The sequence below is a fragment of the Babylonia areolata genome, chromosome 7 (assembly GCF_041734735.1).
Source record: "Babylonia areolata isolate BAREFJ2019XMU chromosome 7, ASM4173473v1, whole genome shotgun sequence".
Lineage (NCBI taxonomy): Eukaryota > Metazoa > Mollusca > Gastropoda > Neogastropoda > Buccinidae > Babylonia > Babylonia areolata.
Window position 1 is genome coordinate 15,816,415 of NC_134882.1, and position 26,139 is coordinate 15,842,553.

The 26,139-nt window shown below is 43.8% G+C and overlaps 2 protein-coding genes across 4 annotated transcripts in view; one reads left to right on the plus strand and one right to left on the minus strand.

Annotated features, from left to right (window-relative positions):
• LOC143283739 (uncharacterized) overlaps positions 1-23,212 on the plus strand; it is an 89,968-nt gene extending 66,756 nt beyond the window's left edge. For all 3 annotated transcript variants that reach the window (XM_076590036.1, XM_076590037.1, XM_076590038.1), the window contains 9 exons: positions 1,368-1,466; positions 2,067-2,182; positions 4,301-4,439; positions 5,652-5,839; positions 9,619-9,890; positions 12,223-12,485; positions 13,754-13,831; positions 15,414-15,561; positions 18,113-23,212. In XM_076590036.1, the coding sequence (XP_076446151.1) occupies positions 1,368-1,466; positions 2,067-2,182; positions 4,301-4,439; positions 5,652-5,839; positions 9,619-9,890; positions 12,223-12,485; positions 13,754-13,831; positions 15,414-15,561; positions 18,113-18,336 (1,527 nt within the window). In that variant the 3' untranslated portion in view covers positions 18,337-23,212. The remainder of the gene's footprint in view (positions 1-1,367; positions 1,467-2,066; positions 2,183-4,300; positions 4,440-5,651; positions 5,840-9,618; positions 9,891-12,222; positions 12,486-13,753; positions 13,832-15,413; positions 15,562-18,112) is intronic.
• A 1,383-nt stretch (positions 23,213-24,595) lies between these two features.
• LOC143283740 (kelch-like protein 5) overlaps positions 24,596-26,139 on the minus strand; it is a 65,032-nt gene continuing 63,488 nt past the window's right edge. Inside the window, exon 10 of the mRNA XM_076590039.1 lies at positions 24,596-25,686. Coding sequence (XP_076446154.1) covers positions 25,627-25,686 — 60 coding nt within the window. The 3' untranslated portion in view covers positions 24,596-25,626. The remainder of the gene's footprint in view (positions 25,687-26,139) is intronic.

Genomic DNA, 26,139 nt, shown 5'->3' on the forward strand with positions numbered 1-26,139 from the left:
TAAGATGAGAAATATGATTTTTTTTATATGTAATAGTTCAACACGTAATAAACCAGTTCTGAAAGTTTCATTTTTTTACACAGTATTTTGTATTTTTTGTAATTTTTTTCCAAACCCTTACAAATGGGCCGTCTGTGGGGAAAAACAAGGGAGAAAACTTGTCGTCCCGAGTGAGTTAAAGTATGAATTATATGAGAGATTATAATAATAATAATAATGATAATAATAATGGTATTTATATAGCGCTGAATCTTGTGCAGAGACAAATCAAAGCGCTTTCGCACCAGTCATTCACACGCATGCATAACTCTAAAACTGGAGAAACTGAAAACAAGGAAGAGGCAGGGAAGGGAGGCTATTTTGGGAAGAGGTGGGTTTTAAGGCCAGACTTGAAAGAGCTGAGTGTGGAGACTTGACGAAGCGAAAGAGGAAGTTCATTCCAGTCGCAAGGTCCAGAGACAGAGAAAGAACGGCGGCCAACAGTCGAGAGCTTGAATCTGGGTATGTGTAAACAGAGTGGATCCGAAGCTGATCGTAGTGAGCGAGATGGAGTGTAGAGGTGAAGGCAGCCACAGAGATAGGAAGGGGCTGATTTGTGAATACATTTATAACATAGAGTGCTGATCTTGTACTTTATTCTGTGTGAGACAGGGAGCCAGTGGAGATGTTGCAAAAGAGGAGTAAGATTAAGGTGTGTGAGTTTTGCATGTCTTAAATATGTGGACATTTTTGCACAAGTGTATGTGTGTGTGTGTGCGTTTTTGTGTGTGTGTGTTTGAGCACACGTGGGTGTGGGTGTGTGTTCAGTTGCCGTATTGAACTCCACCACAGATATTTCCTCATCAGGTTCATCCATGATGCGTACATTGTTTGCTGCCTTGCACACTGTTTTCAGTCAGACAGAACTCAAGGTTTTGTTCAGAGTTATGCTTCATGTGTACACCTGATAACAGTTGTCACGTTGATATTTTTTCACTTTTTAATTTTACTGCCAGTTCAGGTCTAAGTGGAGATCATCTGCATGATTTTTTGGGACCCCCAAGATTATTTCCCTTTGGTTTGTGGTTGATGAGTTATTGAAAGGTTCTTTGTTTTCATTGTGCGTACATTTGTAAATGTTGTGAAAGATAGAGCTGAATTTTTATGCTGTTTATATCTTCTTCTTTTTTTAATGTTTGTGTTTATGCCTGTATGTTCTCATCATTGCTTTGATGTGATTATTGATAACAGATGTGTGTCTGAGCAGAAACTAAAATTTCTCCTGTGAGGGATTAACAAAGTGATATTGTATTGTATTGCATTGTATTGTACTGTGTTGCATTGTACTGCATGACTGACCAAAAGTGTGTGTGTGATGGGTGTGACAGGCGTATTACCAGCGGGGACTGGCACGGATGAAGCTGAAGCAGTCCAAAGGAATCCAGGACTTCAACAGGGCTCTGGCCATCAACCCCAACATCTTCCAGGTGAACATACCTACCTTGCTCTCTGTCTCTCTCTCTCTGAGAGGTGACAGGCATACACAAGCATGCACACACTGGCACACGCTCACATAGATACACACACACATTGTCACTCACTCACACACACACACACACACACACACACACACACACACTTGAATAGATGTTAAATCAATGGCCAACACAATACAACACAACACAACACAACATAACACAACACAGTACACACACTCTTGCACATACACACACACACACACGCTTCATTCACTGTCACTCTCTCTGAAACAGAAGCACACACACACACACACACACACACACACACACACACACACACACACACACTTGAATAGATGTTAAATCAATGGCCAACGCAACACAACACAACACAACACAGTACACACACTCTTGCACACACACACACACACACACTTCACTCACTGTCACTCTCTCTGAAACACAAGCACACACACACACACACACACACACACACACACACACATACACTCACTCACACACACACACACATACACACACACACACACACATTTGCATGGGTATATATAACTAAGATGGTATAACCACTCTACAATGATTGTCCCCCAGGCCTACCTGAGCCGTGCGTGTTACTACGGTCTGAAGGGAGTGTACACCAAAGCCATTCTGAACTGTAACGAGGCCATCAAACTGCAGCCCAACAGTCTGCGTGCCTACCTCTACAGGTGGGACAGGAGAAATGCATATGTGTGTGTGTTAGTGTGTGTGTGTGTGTGTGTGTGTTGGAGTGTGCATGTTTGTGTGTGTGGTGGAGTAGTATGTGTGTGTTGGAGTGTGCATGTTTGTGTGTGTGGTGGAGTAGTATGTGTGTGGTGGAGTGTGCATGTTTGTGTGTGTGGTGGAGTAGTATGTGTGTGTTGGAGTGTGCATGTTTGTGTGTGTGGTGGAGTAGTATGTGTGTGTTGGAGTGTGCATGTTTGTCTGTGTGGTGGAGTAGTGTGTGTGTGTATGTGTGTGTTGGAGTGTGTATGTGTGTATTGGAGTGTGTGTGTGTGTGTGTGTGTATTGGAGTGTGTGTGTGTGTGTGTATAATTCAGTGTGTATGTGTGTGTGTGAGTGGTGGAGTATGTGTGTGTGTGTGTGAAAATATGAGTGTGTTTGTGTGTGTGTTGGTCCACATAAAAGTCTGTGGGGTTTTTTTTTGGTTTTTTTAGTCAAACGAATAAAAGTCTCTTTGCATCTGCCTTGTGTGTCTTTTTACAATGGTTTTTGTTTGCCAGAGATTGACTTGAATGTGAATGAGTTTAGAATGCATTGCAAAACGGTGTGTTTGTATCCATGATAAAACTTAGGAGGCTGACTACCTGACCACCCCACTTCAATGCCTGCCCTCTTCATTGTAGGGGGTAGACAGTAAACTTTGAGTTCTACTGTTTATGAATTGCCTTTTTTATGTTGCCTTTTATCAGCAAACCTGTCAACAATTTCTCTTTTAGAGATGATGAAGTATTCTTGTGTCTTCACTATTCCAGTCATCATGACGCAGTTAGCATTTCTTATTTGTTAATTAATGCTTTTCAGTGTGGTTTGAGTCTGAAGGACACTTACTACTTTTTGTGTGCATGTTTTCATCAACAGTGTAACTGATTGTGCTGAACAAGATTAATGTGATCCCAAGACGACGACATTAAGATGCAGTGGTGACTGACATTCTGACCTGTAGGTTGAGTTTTATCTCAGTGAGGTGACAGCCCTTCACTGACATCCTGACCTGTAAGCTCTGTCTGATCTCAGTGAGGTGACGGCCCTTCACTGATATCCTGACCTGTAAGCTGTGTCTGATCTCAGTGAGGTGACAGCCCTTCACTGACATCCTGACCTATAAGCTCTGTCTTATCTCAGTGAGGTGACAGCCCTTCACTGACATCCTGACCTGTAAGCTCTGTCTTATCTCAGTGAGGTGACAGCCCTTCACTGATGATCATTCTCATTAGCAGCAGTCAAGGGGTTAAAGAAAAAAATAAGTATTGCACTGTCAGCATCCCATCGTATTAATTTTTTATTTCAACATTGATATATGAAAAAAAAACCTGAAGGAAAATCAGTGTTTTGAACTGAATTCAAGACTTCACATGAAACTGAAACAGGAGTGGGTGGATTGGTCTTTTTATTCTGTTTTCAGACTATAAATGAATAAATGATGTCCCTTTGTGGATGGCTGGGCTGTAAGCACTATGACTTGATGTTGATAGCTGACAGCGGTGTGTGTGTGTGTGTGTGTGTGTGTGTGTGTGTGTGTGTGTGCTGACTGCAGGTGGTGAAGTTCAGTACCCTGATGTGATGTTGATGGCTGAACAGCAATGTGTGTGTGTGTGTGTGTGTGTGTGTGTGTGTGTGTGTGTGCTGACTGCAGGGGGTGAAGTACCCTGATGTGATGTTGATGGCTGAACAGCAGTGTGGGTGTGTGTGTGTGTGTGTGTGTGTTTGTGTGTGTGTGTGTGTGTGTGTGTGTGTGTGTGTGTGTGTGTGTGTGTGTGCTGACTGCAGGGGGTGAAGTACCCTGATGTGATGTTGACGGCTGAACAGCAATGTGTGTGTGGGTGTGTGGGTGTGGGTGTGTGTGTTTGTGTGTGTGTGTGCTGTGTGTGTATGTGTGTGTGTGTGTGTGTGTGTGTGCTGACTGCAGGGGGTGAAGTACCCTGATGTGATGTTGATGGTTGAACAGCAATGTGTGTGTGTGGGGGGGGGAGGGGGGGTAGGGGGGGGGGGTGCTGACTGCAGGGGGTGAAGTACCCTGATGTGATGTTGATGGCTGAACAGCAGTGTGTGGGTACTGACTGCAGGGGGTCCCTGAAGTACCACATCAAGGCCTTTGACCTGGCCATCCGTGACCTGACCAAGGCGTCCTCCATCGACAACACCTGTCCCCTCCCCTACTTCAACCGTGCTGTCTGCTACCAGGAGAACAAGCAGTACACCAAGGTACGCTGATGGAGTTTGTGCTGTGCTGTGCTGTGCTTTGCTATGCTTTGTTGTCTTTGTCTTGTCTTGTCTTCTCTTGCATTGCCTTGTCTTGTCTTGTGCTGTGCTGTGCTGTGCTGTGCTGTGTTTTGTTGTCTTGCCTTGCTTTGTCTTGTCTTGTGCTGTGTTGTGTTGTGTTTTGTTGTCTTGTCTTGCATTGCCTTGTCTTGTCTTGTCTTGTGCTGTGCTGTGCTGTGCCGTGCTTTGTTGTCTTGCCTTGCCTTGTCTTGTCTTGTGCTGTGCTGTGTTTTGTTGCCTTGTCCTGTCTTGTGTTGTGCTGTGCTGTGCTGTGCTGTTGTCTTGCCTTGCCTTGTCTTGTTTTACCTTGTTTTGTGTTGTGTTGTGTTGCTAAATTACAGCAGTGCATGCATGTGAATGACTGGTGTTTAAGTGCTTTGGTTTATCTCTGCACAAGATTCAGCGCTATATAAATATGATTTTATTATTTTTGGGTAATTATGTTATTGTTTGAAGCATTGTGGTATTACTGTTAGTATATCCATTGTGATAAATGAAATTTGCATTATTTTGGGTATTGTGATGTATGATCGAGACTGATGTTTTGTATGAAAATTTGTGTGTGTCAGAACATACTCTAGTGTTTGACAGGATGTCTGTGTAGGTTTATGGATGGTAGTTTTTCATTTTATATCTAAGTGTATGTTTTATTCACTTGGTTTTATGCTCTACAGAGCAGTTGAGCATGTTCTACATGGAAAGGCACTATTTAGATTGGATTGTTATTATTATTATCAAGCACAGAGATGCCAGCTGTTACGATTTCACTGTATTTTTGTTCTGCTCAATTGCAGTTTGTTTTGATGTTATGCCAATGTCAAAATTGTTCAGACTTATCAATCATGAAGCGAGGGCAGTCACTACTAATCTTGGTTTCACATGATGATTCTCAGCTAACCACATACCGGTACATGTTTACGTTGAAACAGCATTGAATAGACCAATCAGCTTAATCGTAGCAGTTACACTGTGTTTCAGGTAGGCCCAAGTGGATAATGTGTGTTTGCTGATGTGACTGGGAGTGTGAGTGTTCCTACCAAATTCAAAATGTTCCTACCAAATTTCTTGACTGTTCCTACAAAACACTTGACAGGGGTTGGCATCTCTGTGAGCACTGAAGAACATGTGTACAGCGATGGCTTGCTGTGTGTGCAGGCGCTGACAGACTACGGCATTGTGCTGCTGCTGGGGGAGCAGCTGAGCCTCAAGGTGCTCATCAACCGCGGGCTGCTGTACTTTGAGCAGCAGGACTACATCAACGCTCTGTACGACTTCCAGAATGCCTCCAAGCTGTCAGCCAATGACCACCGCATCCACCACACCCTGGGGCTCTGCTTCCACAAGTCAGTGGCTGGCCTGGGTCTGACATGGACACTGGCCTATAGCCTGTTATGAAGAGAGATTCGCTGTCTCATTCTCTGAAACATTCTGTCCCTCTCCCTCTCTCTCTCCCCTGCTCTCTCTCTCTCTCTCTCTCTCTCTCTCTCAGTCACTCTCTCTTGCTCTCTCTCTCTCTCCCCCTCTCTCCACTGCTCTCTCTCTCTCCACTGCTCTCTTTCTCTGTCTCTCTCTCCACTGCCCTACGCCAGGTCTCTCTCTCTCTCTCTCTCCACTGCTCTCTCTCTCTGTCTCTCTCTCTCCACTGCCCTACGCCAGGTCTCTCTCCGTCTCTCTCTCTGTGTCTCTCTGTCCACTGCCCTATGCCAGGTCTCTCTCTCTCTCTCTCTCTCTCTCTCTCCACTGCCCTATGCCAGGTCTCTCTCTCCACTGCTCTCTCTGTCTCTCTCTCTCCCCTGCCCTACGCCAGGTCTCTCTCTCTCCACTGCTCTCTCTCTCTCTCTCTCTCCACTGCCCTACGCCAGGTCTCTCTCTCCACTGCTCTCTCTGTCTCTCTCTCCCCTGCCCTACGCCAGGTCTCTCTCTCTCTCCACTGTTCTCTCTCTCTCCACTGCTCTCTCTCTCTGTCTCTCTCTCCACTGCCCTACGTCAGGTTTCCTTGGATCTGCCACAGTTTATTTTCCCTGGTGGTATCCACCTGGGTATAGGGCAGCGAGGTGAGGGGTGTTCTGAAGACATGGCCAGGCCATCTTCAGAGGCATCAGATGGTTCTCACTCCTGTTCTATGCCCTGGGTCCCCGTTGGAGCTTGTGTTGGGCCAGAAGATCGTTAAAATCATTCGTAGGAGTTTTGTCTGGAACACCTCAAGCTTTTGCTTGATATTTTTGTTTTTCCAGCAATCTGATCCTTGAAAAAGTGTGCTTGGGATGTTGTTCTTGAAGGCTTTGATGTGCAGGACATTGTTCTTGAAGGGTATAATTTGCAGGTAATTGTTCTTGGAGTTTTTTTTATGTGCAGGACATTGTTCTTGAAGGTTTTTATGTGCATGTTGAGGCTGGCTGATCTCTGAATGGGCTTCAGCATTGTGAAAGCTTCATTAGCTTTTGCTGATTGTGGCTTTGATGTCTGTGGAACATAGGGTAAAAGAAAAGGTTAAAGGTACCATAGCCTTTTACAGTCATAGGGGCATGGAGTGAGGACAGTCAGAAGTCAGTACAGCATGGAGTGAGGTCAGTACAGCATGGAGTGAGGACAGTCAGTAAGTACAGCATGGAGTGAGGACAGTCAGTCAGTACAGCATGGAGTGAGGACAGTCAGAAGTAAGTACAGCATGGAGTGAGGACAGTCAGAAGTAAGTACAGCATGGAGTGAGGACAGTCAGAAGTAAGTACAGCATGGAGTGAGGACAGTCAGAAGTAAGTACAGCATGGAGTGAGGACAGTCAGTCAGTACAGCATGGAGTGAGGACAGTCAGAAGTAAGTACAGCATGGAGTGAGGACAGTCAGTAAGTACAGCATGGAGTGAGGACAGTCAGTCAGTACAGCATGGACTGAGGACAGTCAGTAAGTACAGCATGGAGTGAGGACAGTCAGAAGTAAGTACAGCATGGAGTGAGGACAGTCAGAAGTAAGTACAGCATGGAGTGAGGACAGTCAGTCAGTACAGCATGGAGTGAGGACAGTCAGTAAGTACAGCATGGAGTGAGGACAGTCAGTCAGTACAGCATGGAGTGAGGACAGTCAGTACAGCATGGGGTGAGGACAGTCAGTGAGTACAGCATGGAGTGAGGACAGTCAGTCAATACAGCATGGAGTGAGGACAGTCAGTACAGCATGGAGTGAGGACAGTCAGTACAGCATGGAGTGAGGACAGTCAGTCAATACAGCATGGAGTGAGGACAGTCAGTACAGCATGGAGTGAGGACAGTCAGTACAGCATGGAGTGAGGACAGTCAGTAGTAAGTACAGCATGGAGTGAGGACAGTCAGTAGTAAGTACAGCATGGAGTGAGGACAGTCAGTAGTAAGTACAGCATGGAGTGAGGACAGTCAGTCAGTACAGCATGGGGTGAGGACTGTCAGTAGTAAGTACAGCATCGAGTGAGGACAGTCAGTAGTAAGTACAGCATGGAGTGAGGACAGTCAGTCAGTACAGCATGGAGTGAGGACAGTCAGTAAGTACAGCATGGAGTGAGGACAGTCAGTGAGTACAGCATGGAGTGAGGACAGACAGTAGTAAGTACAGCATGGAGTGAGGACAGTCAGTCAGTACAGCATGGAGTGAGAACAGTCAGTACATCATGGAGTGAGGACAGTCAGTAGTAAGTACAGCATGGAGTGAGGACAGTCAGTAAGTACAGCATGGAGTGAGGACAGTCAGTCAGTACAGCATGGAGTGAGGACAGTCAGTACAGCATGGGGTGAGGACAGTGAGTACAGCATGGAGTGAGGACAGTCAGTCAGTACAGCATGGAGTGAGGACAGTCAGTACAGCATGGGGTGAGGACAGTCAGTCAGTACAGCATGGAGTGAGGACAGTCAGTACAGCATGGGGTGAGGACAGTGAGTACAGCATGGGGTGAGGACAGTCAGTCAGTACAGCATGGAGTGAGGACAGTCAGTCAGTACAGCATGGAGTGAGGACAGTCAGTACAGCATGGAGTGAGGACAGTCAGAAGTAAGTACAGCATGGAGTGAGGACAGTCAGTACAGCATGGAGTGAGGACACTCAGAAGTAAGTACAGCATGGAGTGAGGACAGTCAGTCAGTACAGTATGGAGTGAGGACAGTCAGTAAGTACAGCATGGGGTGAGGACAGTGAGTACAGCATGGGGTGAGGACAGTGAGTACAGCATGGAGTGAGGACAGTCAGTACAGCATGGGGTGAGGACAGTCAGTCAGTACAGCATGGAGTGAGGACAGTGAGTACAGCATGGGGTGAGGACAGTCAGTACAGCATGGAGTGAGGACAGTCAGTCAGTACAGCATGGAGTGAGGACAGTCAGTAAGTACAGCATGGGGTGAGGACAGTCAGTCAGTACAGCATGGAGTGAGGACAGTCAGTCAGTACAGCATGGAGTGAGGACAGTCAGTAAGTACAGCATGGGGTGAGGACAGTCAGTCAGTACAGCATGGAGTGAGGACAGTCAGTACAGCATGGAGTGAGGACAGTCAGTCAGTACAGCATGGAGTGAGGACAGTCAGAAGTAAGTACAGCATGGAGTGAGGACAGTCAGAAGTAAGTACAGCATGGAGTGAGGACAGTCAGAAGTAAGTACAGCATGGAGTGAGGACAGTCAGTAAGTACAGCATGGGGTGAGGAAAATAGAAAATCAGAAGTGAGTGCCTTTCCCAAGGACACAACACCATGCCGAAACAGGGCCTGGAACCCTGGATCAGAAGCCGGTTGCCTGACTGATTCTGTTCTGGCAGTCCATGTAGGGACGCCATGTCAGAATTGGTTAGGTGTTGGACTTCTGACCCAGTGGTCACCAGCGATCAGGGTTTGAGGCTCGGTGTTGGCCAAGTGTTGTGTCCTTTGGACACTTTGCTTTGATTTTCTGCACCCCACCTTGGTGTGAATGGCTTGCTGACTTGGCTGGAGAAGATGAAAACGGTGGAAGGAGAGGATTGGGCCATGCCTTTATATGCCGAGCCTTAGACATAGTAGATATAAATTCACTGCCCTGTTGGCCGTTAAAAGGCTGTGGGAGCTTCAACCATTAACCATTAACTCCCTGGTAAACCTGGAGGTTGATGAAGCACGTTGCCCTGTGGATGTCCAGGCTGGGGCGACTCCAGGAGGCGGTGACCACCTTCACTCAGTGCCTGAATATCAAGCCCTTCTTCCTGGATGGGCTCATCGCCCGTGGCAACGTGTTCATGGACTACGGGCACGAGGCGGGCATCGTGCAGGCACGGCGTGACTTCCAGCGTGCCCTGAGGCTGGACCCCACCTGTCTGGCTGCCAGGGTCAACCTGGCCTACACCCTCCAGGTGTGCGGCAAGCTGATGCAGGCCTGGAGGAACTTCACCATCGCCGTCACCATGAAGGGAAGTGAGTAGAAATGTGGGGGGTGGGCGAGGAGGGGTGAGGGGTTGTGGGGGGCGAGGGAGGGGGGGTGGCAAGCTGAAGCTGAGGAACTCACCATCGCTGTCACCATGAGGGGAAGTAAGTAGTACTGTGTGGGGGGGCTGGGGGGGAGGGTGTTTGTGGGGGTGGTGGTGGAGGGGGTGGCAAGCTGATGCAGGCCTGGAGGAACCTCACCGTCGCTGTCAACATGAGGGGAAGTGAGTAGAGCCGTGGTGTGTGTGTGTGTTGGGTGAGGGGGGAGGCTGGGTGGGGGAATGTAATAATAATAATAATGGTACTTATATAGCACGGAATCTTGTGCAGAGACAAATCTAAGCGCTTTCGCACCAGTCATTCTCACGCACGCATAACTCTAAAACTGGAGAAACTAAAGACAAGGAAGAGGCAGGGAAGGGAGGCTATTTTGGGAAGAGGTGGGTTTTAAGGCCAGACTTGAAAGAGCTGAGTGTGGAGACTTGACGAAGCAAAAGAGGAAGTTCATTCCAATTGCAAGGTCCAGAGACAGAGAAAGAACGGCGGCCAACAGTCGAGAGTTTGAATCTGGGTATGCTTAAGTGGAGTGGATCCGAAGCTGATCGTAGTGAGCGAGATGGAGTGTAGAGGTGAAGGCAGCCACAGAGATAGGAAGGGGCTGATTTGTGAATACATTTGTAATATAGAGTGCTGATCTTGTACTTTATTCGGTGTGAGACAGGGAGCCAGTGGAGATATTGCAAAAGAGGAGTGATGTGCTCAGATCTTTTCTTTCTGAGGACGAGATGGGCAGCAGAATTTTGTATGCGCTGAAGGGACTGAATGGATGAAGCAAGCAAACCAGACAATAGAGAGTTACAGTAGTCAAGGCGAGAGAGAATGAGAGAAACGACAAGTCTAGATGTTGCGTTAATGGACAGATATTTCCGGATGGAACTGATGCGCCGCAGTTGACAGTAGCAGGATTGACATGTCTGATTGATAAATTTTTGCATGGACAGTGTGTTGTCAAGGACAACACCGAGGTTCCTGACTGAACTGGACAGAGGGATGGATGTACTGCCAAGTGTGTGTGTGTGGGGAATGTGTGGGGATGTTGATTTTTTTAAGGTGGGGGGGGGGGGCTTGTTTGTGTGGTGTGGTATGGTGTGGTGAGTATGTACTGTTGTGTATGTTGTGGGGTGTGTTTAACGGGGAGTGTGAATTTGCTGGAGTGTGTGTGTTGTGTGGTGTGTTTGTGAGTTGGGGTGCTGTGTGGTGTGCATATTGAGTGTGGGTGTGAGTGTGTATGTGTGGTGTGAATGAAGGCCTTTGAGTGACACTGTGGGGTGTGAATGTGTGTGTGTGTGTGTGTGTGGGAGGGAGGTGGCAAACTGATGCAGGCCTGTATGAACTTATCCATCACTGTCACTGTGAAGAGCAGTCAGTATAAGACTGTCACTGTGGTGGTGTATAGGAGGGGTGTGGGTGTTGTATGTGTGTGTGTGGATGGGGGGAGTGATGTGGAGTTGTGTGTGTGTGTGTGTGTGTTGGGGAAAGGTTGTGGGTGGGTGGGCTTGTATGGTAGTGGGGTTGGGTGTCTGTGGAGTGAATTGGCTTGTAAGTAGGACAAACTTGTGCACGCTCGCTTTCTTGTCAAGCACATTACCACTAGACCACTGCTCCTCAAAAAGAAGGATGAAGAGAGACCAGGTGATGCAGTGCTAAACGGATTCAGAAGTGTTAACACGGCAACAAGAGTCATCCCTTAGCAAAACTTGCACACATGAAAAAGAGGTGACAAGCTCTCCCCAAAGAGAGCAGCCCAAATTTCACACAGAAATGTGTTGACAATGAAGGAAACTAGGGAAAAGAAAAAAGATTCATGGTGTGGAGGATGGTGTGTGTGTGTGCGTGTGTGCATGTGTGCGTGTGTGACAATTTTTAGTTTCTCAAGGAAGCGTCACTGCATTCAGACAAATCCATGTACGCTACACCACATCTGCTATGCAGATGCTTGACAGCAGCACAACCCAATGCACTTGTCAGACCTTGAGTGCATGCTTACACATTTGTATACATATCAGAGTAGATTTCTTTTTACATAATGTGACCAGAGGACAACGCTCAGTTGTCATGGGTTCTTTTTCAGTGTGCCAAGTGCGTGCTACACATGGGGCCTTGGTTTATTGTCTCATCTGAAAGACTAGACGCTCAGTTTGATTTTCCAGTGAAACTTGGGAGAAAGGGCGAGAGTGGGATTCGAACCCGCACCCGCATGGACTTTTTGTATTGGTAGCTGAGCATCTGAACCATTCTGCCACTTTCCTCCTGTGTGTGACAGCGTACAAGCCGGCCCTGGAGGGACGTGCCATCGTGAACCTTCAGATGTCCAACACCTTTGCGGCCTTCCAGGATATCAGCACCTCCATCCACATCGCCCCCACCGCTGAACTGCTCACCAACAGGGGCGTCATCAACCAGTTCATGAACGACCGCGTCAACGCCATGCGTGATTACCAGAGGGCCATTGATATGGACCCCAAGTACGCTCTGGCCTACTTCAATGCTGCCAACGTCTACTTCCACACACGCCACTTCAAGCAGGTGGGTGGTTTGGAATGCAGAGATGCCAACTGTTACTACTACTACTTTTTCTGTGTTGGTGGGCTACAACTCCCATATTCACTCATATGTACATGAGTGGGCTTTTATGTGTATGACTGTATTTACCCCGCCATGTAGGCAGTCATACTCCGTTTTCGGGAGTGTGCATACTGGGTATGTTCTTGTTTCCATAACCCGCCGAATGCTGATATGGATTACAGGATCTTTAATGTGTGCGTATCTGATCTTCTGCTTGCGTATACACACCAAGGGGGTTCAGGCACTAGCAGGTCTACACATATGTTGACCTGGGAGATTGGAAAAATCTCCACCCTTTACCCACCAGGTGCCCTTACCGAGATTCGAACCTGGGACCCTCAGATTGAAAGTCCAACGCTTTAGACATTTGGCTATTGCACCCGTCCAACTGTTACAATTTCACCGTTACTTTGTTTCACTCGATTGCAGTTTGTTCGAACATTACGCCAATGCCAAAATTGTTTTGATGAGTTCGTTTTTGACTGCATAGCATGATCACATGCTTTCCTGCCATAACATCACCTAGAAGCTCTAGACTTACCGATCATGATGCCAGGGCTGTCACTACTAGCCTTGGTCTCACGTGATGATGCTCAGCTAATCGCGTGTGTGTTTACATTGAAACAGCATTGAGTGGACCAAAGATGTTGATATGCCTTGTAGATAAATGGTACATTTGCTGATGTGGCTCGGAGTCTGAGTATTCCTACCAGATTCAAAAAGTACCTTCCAAATTTCCTGATTGTTCCTGCAGACACTTGACAGGGGTTGGCATCTCTGGGAATGGGGGGAAGTCTGTTGTTGAAGTTCTGAGCCGCTTCGTTTTGGTCTGCCTGCTTTTCATGATTGTGTGGAATGAATTGATGATGTGGGTGCATGATTGTTGATCTTTATTTTGAAGTTGTTGGGATGAAATCAGTTTGATGTCAATGTACAAATGCACGCTGCTGTTATTTTAATTCATGCTGGACACCGTGTGGTAATCTGATAGTGACATGTATTTTCGTGTGTTAGAAGTTGGGGCAGATCCTCAGTGAGTGTCAGTCTGCTGAGCTTTGTCCAAGCTTGTGTCTCATGAAACATATTTAGAAATCAGGGATAAGCAACAATAAAAAATCAATGTGATTTTGAAAGGACTGTCATTCTGATGTTTTGGCTGTTATTTTTATCATAATTGTTTTTTATTGTATAAAACGAAATCTATAAAGAATTGTGATTTTGTTGTGCAGGCTCTGACCTACTACAACAAAGCCATTGAACACAACCCCAAGGATGAGTCAGCGCTGCTTAACAGAGCCATCACCAAGGTGAGTGTGTGTGTGTGTGTGTGTGTATGTGTGTGTGTGTGTGTGTGTTTTGTTCTGTACAAAGTTCACAAGAAAGTCGGCCAGCTCCAGAAAACTGGTGACAAATAGCACATACATATGAATTCATTTATGTGTGTTTTGATTCAATGTTCTCTGACAGTTACTACCTTCACAACTGTTTTCCCACTGTTAAATGAATGGTTTCCTGGTGTACTTATCCATGATATATCTAACTTTTGGTCTTCTTTGAAAAATGAAAAAGCTTTTTTCTTTCATTTTCACAGAAAGAGAAATCTTTTGATTTTATAAAATTGTTTTATTTTAGCATGACTAAAATAGTGTAAGCTACCATGCACACACAAGGGCAGGAAATACCCAGCCGTCGAGTTATAGGGGGCTGAGTAGTCAGCTTTGGTGCACATTGATTACAGCATTTCATTGCCTTTTTTGATTGATTGATGTGGATACTTCTATAGCGCCTATCCTCGGTCAGAGACCAAGCTCTAAGCGCTTTACATACACGGGGACATTTGCACCACAGGCTGCCTACCTGGGTAGAGCCGACTGACGGCTGCCACTGGGCGCTCATTATTCGTTTCCTGTGTCATTCAATCAGATTTCAGACGCACACACATACACACTCAGACAGACATGTAACATTTTACGTGTATGACCGTTTGTTTTTTATTTATTTACCCCGCCATGTAGGCAGCTATACTCCATTTTCAGGGGTGTGCATGCTGGGTATGTTTTTGTTTCCATAACCCACCGAACGTTGACATGGATTACAGGATCTTTAACGTGCGTATTTGATCTTCTGCGTGCGCATACACACGAAGGGGGTTCAGGCACTAGCAGGTCTGCACATATGTTGACCTGGGAGATCGGAAAAATCATAACCCTTTACCCACCAGGTGCACCGAGATTCGAACCCAGGACCCTCAGATTGAAAGTCCAGCGCTTTAACCATTCGGCTGTTGCACCCGTCGCTGGAACACTGACATTCACCCTTCCCCAGTTTTTATTTTCCTGTAATACAGCTACTTTGATAAAGAATTGTCTGCTATCTTGTCATCGCACTACTGGTAGCTTAACTAGCCGGGTTTTTTTTTTATTGAGTAGAAAAATAGGCAAGAGGAAATTGAGAGGACAAACAGATTTAAAAAAAAAAAAAAATCTGCTTGTCTCCATGGCAACTTAGAAATCATCCAGGAATTTCTAACCCTGCACATGCACACACCCACCACCCAACCCCTACAGTTGACCAGATTGTTTTTAAGTGATGTGGATGATGTTGGTATTATGAGTTTAAGCAACACTACTACCATGTGTGAATTTATCTTTGGAGATTCTTTTTCTTCTTCATTCGTGGGCTGCAAATCCCACTTTCATTCGTTTGTACACGAGTGGTCTTTTATGTGTATGACCTTTTTTACCCAGCCATGGAGGCAGCCATACTCAGTTTTCAGGGGGTGGCTCTTTGGAGATAATGAAGGTGTCTTGACGTGACTGACATCTAAAGTTGACTTGACGTGACTGACATCTAAAGTTGACGTGATGTGAATGACTTCACCTGGTGCAGGTGCTGCTGAGAGACAGCAGGTCAGCCCTGGAGGACTTCCGACAGGCCATCAAGTTGAGTCCCCACTCGGCTCACATCTACTTCAACCGGGCCAACCTGTACGCTGCCATGGGCCAGGATGACAGGGCTGAAAAGGACTACACCAAAGGTACACCACCTGCCCTTCTGTCTTCTGTCTGTCTGTCACCTTCCCAGCCCTGCAGTTCTTTTCATCTTCTGTAGTATTTCTTATCAAAGTCTCTTTTGCTCTGAATTGCAAATGATTTTGTTTATTTTTTTGAAATTGTGTTTTGAGAGAGTTTAGAAAAAAATGTATTACTCTCTTGACTACTGTAATCTACTCTCTTGACTACTGTAATCTCCCCTCTTGACTAAACATCTTCTTCATGCAAACATTTCTGGCGAGTTTACATGAGTTTTTTAGTTTCTGAAGGGAATGAATGTTTTTAACCCCTAGGCTGCCTATATGACGAGATAACTCGTCATGGCAAGCATGTATGCTTCGCTGCCACAATGACGAGATAACTTGTCAATGAAATATTCTGACTTTTCCCTGGTTTGCATTCACTTCGTTGACAAAAATAGTGGTATCTTTAGCCTGGGGAATCTCTCTAGATTCTATTCATAGCTAGAAACCCCATCTGCGTCTTGAAGCCGTCCTTTATTTGAACGTTTTGGTTGGGTCATTGTCCAAGTGTTTGCCTGACTTCTCTCCTCACTCGCTCAACAAAATGTCAGACTGACGCTGTGCTCAAGACATGCGATCGTGACGAAGTAAATCAACCAAGATTTCTATCTTTAGCTGATGCTCAGAAAGAATTGAAGCGTAAATTCGAAGGAGAAGATAGTGATGAACATTTATAGGACAAGCTGATAGAAAGTAAAGGGAGCAATCAAGAGAGCGGCCAAGATGCGACTGTCAGTGAGTGATGCCAGCTGTACGGATGTTAGCAGACGACAGAACATGACCGAATTAGTAGCAGAGAGATATTCTTGGCACTCGGCCAACGCGGTCTGATGGGAACTGAATCAAGTGACCGTGTGAGAGGGGTGAGGAGGAGGGGGGTGGAGACTGAGGGGGCGTGGCCTCACATCCATCTTATCACTTGGAGAAGTCACAATGTATTGTGTATCTATCTCTTAAAAAAAAATATATATTGTGGTTGTTCTAGTATGATTTTGTGTTTGCAGATATCCATTTGTCCAGAAAATATGATGTTTTTGTGTAAATTACCTGACTAATGTTTGTAATGAACAAGTTGAAAATGTGACAAAAAACAAAACACTGATTTCAAAACAGCATGTCACTAAAAATATATAAAATGGGAAAACAGCATGTGTTTTGTATTCTTTATTCATTTACCTTTCAGAAAATATATACTGTTATGGGTCTTTCTCCAATAACAAAGAGCACAGAATTTTTGGAAAATTTATACCCGTTTTTTTTTTTTTTTTTTAAACCCTGGCAAATAGATTTCTCTTAAATTTTATTTTCCTGGCAGCGAAAGGGTTAACTTGATTTGTTTTCACACAGACTGAAAGAAAGAGATCTGATTTTGAAATTTTTTTTGTTAAAAAAAAAAAAATTTAACTGATATTTTAACTGAAGTTTCAGCAGAGTTGGACTGCTTTCTAAACGTTTTAGATCTCTGACAGTTGTTCAGTCCTGGAATGGCCCTTTGTGGTCAGCTGGCTGCAGCATCATCTGACTTCATTCTCCCTTTTGGGGGGGGATGGTCTTTTCTCTGTCACCTCACTGCTAGATTTTTATTCTAAACATGTTTTGATCAGAAATATGTGTTTTGTTGAATGGAAGAACATTATGTACAAAGCGATACGCATACATGCCTCTCACTTGCAGTTTATGTCTCTTTCCTATTTTGTTCCCTTTTCAGACATGATTGGCATGGTACGAAAATGTGTTTTTTTCTGGGTTTTTTTTTCTTCTTTCTTCATTTTCAGTGATCTCATATCCTGTAATAATCCAGACTGAAGGCAATGGACTTTGAGTGGTTAAGAAATTTGTGGTCATTCAAGTTGATAGTTCTTGTGGTCCGTTTGGATAAGCGGATTTAGAGTTATTTTTCTGCGTGAATACTAGATCATTGGACAACAACAGCACCAACATCAAAATGCAAACAAAAATTCTTATGAACCAAAGCTGAAAAGAAAACTTGCTAACACTTTGATATGACCCAAAGGAACAGCATCTTAGAACATTCTGTGCTGTAAAGAATTGTCAGCCATTTCTTCTTTTCTTGCAAGTTTATGGTGTGAATAATATCCATTTTATTCATTCTGTCATATTGTTGACGATTTCCTGAGTTAGTTTTGTGAACAATGAAAGTCACTTTTCTCAGCACTCATTGAAAAGTGTATTGAAATCAGCTATTTCATCAAAACCAAAATAAATTCTACACTACAAACATTATCAGCCATTTCCTTCCTTGATGTTGTGAGTGTTTGCAGCTACTTGTACAGTCACAAAAGTTTGTTAATTAAATTCCTTAAAAACGTGCATTTGGTGTCATATACTTTTATGCTCTATTGGCCAAAATTTGTGATGCTCTGTTGGCCAAAATTTGCAGCTTTGTGCTAAAACGCCTGTGGAAAACCAAACAGGTTCCCTATACACAAATTCATTATCTTCATGTGATAAGATGGATTACTAAGCTCCCCTGATTTTCTACCCACTTCAGCCTTGACCTTACAACCGGACGACCCCTTGACCCTGAAGCGTCGGGCAGACGTGCGCGGCAAGCTGGGCCGTCAGGAGGAGGCGATCGAGGACTACAGACGGGCCATCGACATCCAGACACGCCCCAACCAGGTTGTGCAGCCCCACCCCCCAGACCACCCTCCACCACAACCACACCCACCAGCACAGCCACAGCCACCTAAACTGCAGACGGTGGTGGAATAGACAACAGTGGCGGAGGTTTTACCGTGTGTTGAATCAAACCCGGACTTGGTTGCCCATGTGATCTTAGCTGCGCTAAGTTTACTTTGTGATGAAAAATTTTTTTCCCTGGTCTACGTTAATTCTGTAGACTTTGGGCATCTCTATAACATGAAGCAAACGTAGTGTAGTGCTGCTGAGATTGCTCATGTAACGCAGTCTTGGTGTTTTGTGGAAACATAAGCAAGACCACCAAAGGAAGCACAAGAAGAGAGAAAAGAAGAGGGAGACAGGTGGTTTGGAAAGGGAGGAAGGGGTTTGAAATTAATTTCTTCATGCAGTATTAAATCTGATACAGTAGTTTATAATGATGGTTGTGGGTGGAAGGGAATGGAGAATTTTGAGATTTGGCGTTGCTAAAAGGATTCTCTGTGCATTATCTGTACAACTGCATTTCAAAGCGTTATGAACTGTGGTGACGTATAGACTAGAACATGAACCTGGAATTAATGCTGCTGAGTGAAACTGGAAATCCTTACACTGGACACCTACATGACACCGGGCATGACAAGACAGTTTCTTTCTTCTCGTTTGTCAGATGGAAAAGCCAGTTTCCTGGATCCATGAAAAGTAAACAGTGGGTTCTGTGTACATCCAATATTATGCTTCAGAAACATGCTCCTACCAGCACATACCTGTCCACACATGGCTGGAACCAAGTGTTTTCAAACTCACTCATTTCATTGAAGCACTGTTGATGTCAAAACAAATTGCTGCATGAACAAAGGTTGTTCTGTATTGGTCTGAGGACACTTGTGCTAATGGCTTCAGAAGATATTTTTTGTGGAGTGATCTTGTCATTTGGGTGTCATGTATATAATTTCCAGCTTTTATATATGCTGCTGAAACTGTTGATTTTAAGTATGGACTGCATAACTGTGATAAAATGGATTGGTTTGCTTTAAAGATTTGTTGGGGCTTTTTTTTTTCCATTGATTTTGCCTCACAAATAACCACTTCAAGTATAGCTTTTTCTAGTAGTATTTGTTTTACCAAATAAAATTTGTAGAGTAGTAATATTTTGATATTCAGTTTCCAAAAATTCAAGTGAGTTTATTTTTTTCCTGCAAACCATATAGAACTTTGCACATTTTTTCTCTAAATGTTTGAACTCTTGCTGTGATACACTGTGACTTTTGTTTTTATTCATGACTGATTGATGTAAAAAGTACAATTATTTGTCAAGTTGTCATTGTATGTTTGGCATGTTTGTGAAATGTTTACCACAAAATAAAATCACGGTTTATACAAGTATTTAATTACAGAATGAAGATAAACTATTTAAAAACTGTTATAATTCCAAAGGATATAAACTTCAAACTATTGCATCATACATCTGTACATGTGTATTTCCTCCCACCACCTCCTCCGCAGAGTCAAAGTTATAAACTTCTACAAAACTGATTTTTTTTTTAAGATGGCATGTCATTAGTTTTTCTAACAAATTGATATTAACCATTAACAAGTGATCTTGGTTTGACTTCTCTCTGGTTTTAAGATCTGACAAGATTTCAGCCCTTAATTTAATGTCCATGTCGTTAGCTGGGCTGTGGATACAAGTAACATGATTTGATGGATATTTGGTTTCCTTTTCTTTCCTTATATTGTGTGGTATTGCATTCATGGCAGAATGAGCTGGCAACTGTTGCTACAGCACGTCACGGGGGTTTTTTGCAGCTGCATTTTTTAAAAGTTTTTTTTTTAATTTTCAGTCTATGCAAGCGTGACAGAGAATTGCCTTTAATGACAAGGTGTGGCCAAGTTCAGTGCGAAGTCCTTTCTGTGCAGACAGTGAGTTTTCATGTTTTCTGAATTTCCCTGTTGTCGTTTTGTTGCTACTGGAAGGTGAGGAAGGTGGCAGAATGGTAAAGATGCTCCTCTGCCAATACAGTGTCTGTGAAGGTCAGGTTTGATTCCCGGTCTCACTCTTTCTCCCAGATTTGATGAGAAAATCAAGAGTGCCTTGTCATTCGGGTGAGATGATAAACCAAGGTCCTGTGTGCAACATGCATTTGGCACGCAAAAAGAACCCATTGCAACTAAGGGTTGTCCTCTGGCAAAGTTCTACAGAGAAAGAAATCCACTCTGAGAGATACACAAATATAGAAATATGCATGCACACAAGGCCTTAAAAGTGAATTTTCAGTTGGATATTATGTGCAGATATGTTTGTGTTTAACGTCCATGTTAAGTGGAGTGTTGGCCTAGAGGTAACACGTCCACCTAGGAAGTGAGAGAATCTGAGCACACGGGTTTGAATCACACCGGCAGTCACCAGTATTTTCTCCCCCTCCTCTAAACCTTGAGTGGTGGTCTAGATGCTAGTCATTCGGATGAGATGATAAACTGAGGTCCCATGTGCAGTATGCATTTAGTGCATGCAAAAGAACCCACAGCAACAAAAGAGTTGTCCCTCTCAAAATTCTGTAGAAAAATCCACTTTAATAGAAAAAACAAACTAACTGCAGGCAGAAAAAAAAAATGTGACGTGCTCTCCCTGGGGAGAGCAGCCTGAATTTCACACAAAGAAATCAGTTGTGACCAAAAAAAAGAAAAAAAAAGAAGAGAGAAATACAAGTTTGGTGTGTGGGTGGGAGGAGGAAGGGAATGGACATGCTCTGTTAAGTTTGTACATTGTTAGATGTGATCGATAGTTGAAAATATTGTCATTGTTAGATGTGATCGATAGTTGAAAATATTGTCATATTGTTTGTAGGGCTAATGGACATGCTGTGTTAAAGTTTGCACATTGTTAGATGTGATCGATAGTTGAAAATACTGTCATATTGTTTGTTGGGCTTCAACCCCTCTGGGTGTGCTATTTTTCTCGTTCATTCATCTGAAAGACTGGCACACAGTGCTCAAGTATTGTGAAACAAAAAGTTGTAGAAATTAAGTGTACTTGTAGTTAAGAGCATGAGGATTTTTCCGTTTCTGTACAAGCCTGTACAATATGTAGAACATGTAACTGTCTACTTGGCAAGACAAATTGAAGGGTAAATGTTCCGTTATACTGAAGATTCGCAGTAAAGTACTGATTTTTTTTTTTTTTTCTCAAGGATTTGCTGCCCAATCTGACATTTTTTTGGGGGGTGGGGATGGGGGAGATAGATACAAATATTTTTAAAATGATTGGTGTTCACAAAAAAATTGTTCCCTACATCATCTTGTACGTGTCAGAAATCTCGGTGATTGACACAATGGAAACAGAAGCGGGGAATACATTATCAGCAAAGTTCACCACCATGTGGGACATTTGTCATCATCAGCATTCACACATGCACAACACAGCAAGTGCCATGGCAACTTTATTTGTGAAAACATGCAAAAGTGCTAATGACATCAATGGATATATACAAGACTACACACTGCCCAAAAATATGATTCTTATTAACCAGACACGCACACACATGATCAACATGGCCCTGTCATTTTCACCAACAAAAATTGTGATTTAGGAAAAAGAAAAGGTTTCATAGGTTAACAACCTATACCCACAACAATGCCTCTTCTTGCAAAAAAAAAAAAAAAAAAAAAGGAGACCACTGAACCAGCAATTCCCCATAGGAAAATGAAGTGCCCAGATGTTACTTCAGTGGGTTAAATTACAAGACTAATGAATGGTCCAAATATATTGGTACATGTCCAGTATATTACCGCACATGATGAAAACTTAAGGAGAACCCCACTGGACTGAAGTGTATGCAGACAAATTGCTACTATTTATGTTAATCAAGAGACTGAGGGGGGGAAAAGTTGCACCAGAAATGGACTTTGTTCAATACGATTTCCAAAAGCTATTTAAAATGAACTGATTGTTTTGTGAAAGTTTGTGAGGTAAGCAATTTGGAATGCCTTCAATCTAACTGAAAAGTAAAATTAAAGCATGTAGACTACCACTGTCGTCTATCATGCACACAAATGTTTCCCATTAACATTCTCTTAATTACAAGTTCCCCAGAATGAGACAAAGAAAACATGAATACAATTAAACCAACATCATAAGGTTGCATCTACTGCAGTCAGTAATGGTGGCAATTTGATGAAGGCAGCATGCCCTCAATGCACCCACGAAGTGGAAAGAAGTTATGTACAGGTAGCAAGGTAAGGCACTTCAAGCTATTTACACAGTGATCGAAGGGAAGTGAGCTGTATAAAAACCAACCCACTGCACTTTCATACAACCAGACTGAACAGGTTCACAGTGGATTTTCAGTCTGTATGTATAGATTACCATAGAACCTCTCTTATACCCACTGGTACAATCCATCTATCCTAAAATCTTTGATGACTGATATACCTTTCACAATAATTAATGCTTGGATCACAGTTTTCAGTTGGTACTACCACATGGGCTACAAATCCTTCATGTATTTTCTACAATGGCCTGTCATCAATGAAAGTGAGCATTACCTACCTAATCTTTGCAGACATGGGTATACATATATGGTCAGCATATGACAAAGGAAAGTGGAAACATCCAAGAACATGGAGCATTCACAGATCCAACATTGTAACTCTTGCCTGTCCTGCTGTCGCACCCTTTACAACTTTCTCCTCTCACAAATTCCCACTGACAGTGCCAGAGTACTACATCAACTGACAACTTCTGTACTAGGCACTGCCCAGTGGCAGTCACTGGGTGCTCAGTGTTCATCACTGCCCCCAGGAGAGTACAGCTTGTGGCAGATCACACAAAGCATACACTTAGAGGCCAGACACTGTGGAATCTTCTGGTCCTCCGAAAGAAAAGGTGGAGGAGAAGCCCAGTGGATGACAGACAGCTGATCTCTTATGGATCACCACCACCAACACCCTTTCATCAGAGAAAAAGACAACAGCAGCTCCATGATCCACAAGGAGTCAAGACAAGAGGCAAGGTTCACTGAACTGTTACTGCTCTTAATGCTGTGCCATTACTTTTTGCTGCACATGCTAAAATGGACTGTCTTGCATGACTATTATATGAAATTTGAAAGGAAAAAAATCAGCAGTACTGATGGTGCTCACTCTCAATACTTGTTTACATAGTTTAACAACAGGTCCAACTGCATTGAGCACTGATTTCATAAGTTTACCCTTTAAAGCCACCAAAGTAACCAAGGTAGTTAAGCAAAGGTTCTACTGTAATAGTGCTTTAAGTAACTGCTTTTTGTTGATGTGAACAGGTCTTGGTATACAATCAATATCAGCTAGTCTTCCTGCACAGACGTATGGCTCACCTTACTCCAGAGCAATTGTCTGACAATTGCCAGTGTGGTCCAAATTACAGTCAGGATTTTGAATTGTAATGTCCAGGTCAACAAAAAGTGTCTATGCTTCCCCAAGCAGTTAACCTGCCTTATTCTAAACCATCCTTCGAAACGAAATAGGAGTGTACAAGGAATATGCACACACCACTGACCAGGACTGGTCACCAAATAAGGCATGACACACATACTTCTTGTACAAATGGCCCACCCCAGTACCATTTATAATTTCACCACGTATACTTAACAGTTATGGTTCAGAAATAATTGCTGTTTTACATGAGCACAGTGTCAATAATACTGCAACATTCATGTGATATTCTTCATCCAACTGCAAAATATAGCTTCGTTGTCAATTTTCAATGTCACAAATCTTGTGAACTTGATCTTCTTCGGTTTCTTATCTTCACAATGCAACATCGATATGCTCTCTGTACAACGCACACTGCACTTCATGTCTTCCAGTCAGATGACTATCTATCCACTCTCATTTCCATGGCAACAGAATGAGGAAGAAAATGACAAAAAATGGAAGTCAGAAAATAAGCTGCAGCAGCAATACGATATTCTCATTCTGAGTGAAAGGCACAACAGCAATAATGTCTCTTTGTTTCCAATAGCACCAACATGGAGACCACAAGCCGACAGGCATCAGCAGCCATTCATGTTCCCACTCAGAAGCTTGAGGTTCTCAAGGTAGCTGGAGGAGAAGTGTGGGTCTTCACTTCACCTACATTCTGACCTACAACACCCTGAAAAAACAGGTCACTGATCTTATGCTTTATATTTCTGCAGGAAATAACAACACTACCACAGCATATCTTGTGCAGTGATGGTCAAGCCTGGACTACCATCAACATTTTCATACTCGTCTTTACTGGCATCTAAGGTAATGAGCATGTGTCTGACCTCTTTCAAGAAACAGTGCTAGAACTAAAAGATCTAATCACATTATTATTTAAAAAAAAAAAAAAAATCTGTATACGGATTATGTGAGCCAGCAGCTGCCAAATGCCCTTGCCTTAAAAAAATTACTCAGAAGCGTTTTCAGTGTGATATCTTTTGGGGAAACGGTTTCAATATGACACCTTTTCCCCAAATCACACCAAGACATGACGAAACGGATGCTTTAGTGTTTTTACAGATGGGTACTGGCAAGCACACTGCACAGGCCCTCAAACCCACATAGTGAAACAATGACAAGACAGACAAAAAATGTTTGGTGTATAAATGAAAGAAAATGAAGATGACTAGGCCCCCAAATGGAGCAAACTGTGCAATGTGTGTCAACAAGCATGTGTTGACTGTGACAGCAGTGCTGTGTGTGGAGGGGACACCACTCTAGCTGCACTGTGGCAGCAGTCCATGCACTGACAGGTTGTCAGCCCTGCATCACCCCCACCCATAGAAAATCAAGTGTTTGTTTCCACCCATGGGTTGTGGCCAGGGTTGGCTGATGAGGGATTACCTGGCCCCACCCATAGAAAATAAAAAGTCTTTGTTTCCACCCATGGCATGTGGCCAGTGTCGAATGACGAGGGATCGCTTGGCGACTGATTTAGCACGACTGGTGATGGCGGTGAAGGGATGGCGGATGTGAACAGAGGAAGAGTGTCCAGATGTCTTTCAGCTCCAGTCTCCCTGAGACCCGACTGATGATGATGTGCAGCCTCACGGGACTGGGAATGTCAGGCCTGGATCGGCGGTCTGCTGGGAACACTTCACTCCCCAAACAGAACAGCAAGACAATTCAAACACAACATAAACTGCAAAGAAAATGACAATGCAAGTCCATGGCAGCAGTGTGCCAAACCAAAAGTTTGTCCATGCATTGTTCAGCTGAGGAGGTGGAAAGAAGAAATAACGTCTGGGTGCATTGGTCCAACTGATGGTGTTCACATCCTTGAGTTCACATCCAGGACTCGACGATGGCTTTGGCTCGGTGCAGAGCCAGGAGTCCTGAGGGCCATTTCCTCAGCAGTGCCAGCGATCCCTCGGCATGTAGTCAGCTGTTCGGCACATGTACCACACATGCACCTGCGCGTCCCGTGCACAGTGACGCAACCTGAACACACACACAAAATAGTGTTTAACCATACCACACAACACGCTGTTCTAACACAACACATTGTTCAGACAAACCACATAACACACTGTTCAACACGCACACAAAACTATTTTTACACATCACACAACACACTGTTCTCCAGAACATACACACACACCACACCATTCTAACACACAGCATGCTGTTCTAACACACCACTCAACACACTACTCTAACACACCACACACTAGGGATAATGGAAATTTACATATATTTACATTTTTTATAACACACTCAATATATGTTTGATAAAGAATTGTAGAAGGCTGGGAAAATTTGTGAATGACTCTTCAACATTAATGAAGATACAATTGTGATTATGACAGTACGATCTCTGACATTTTGTGATATGCAATTTGAACCATACAGACTGTCACCCAGTGCTCAGATTTGAATGTATTGTCCCGAGTC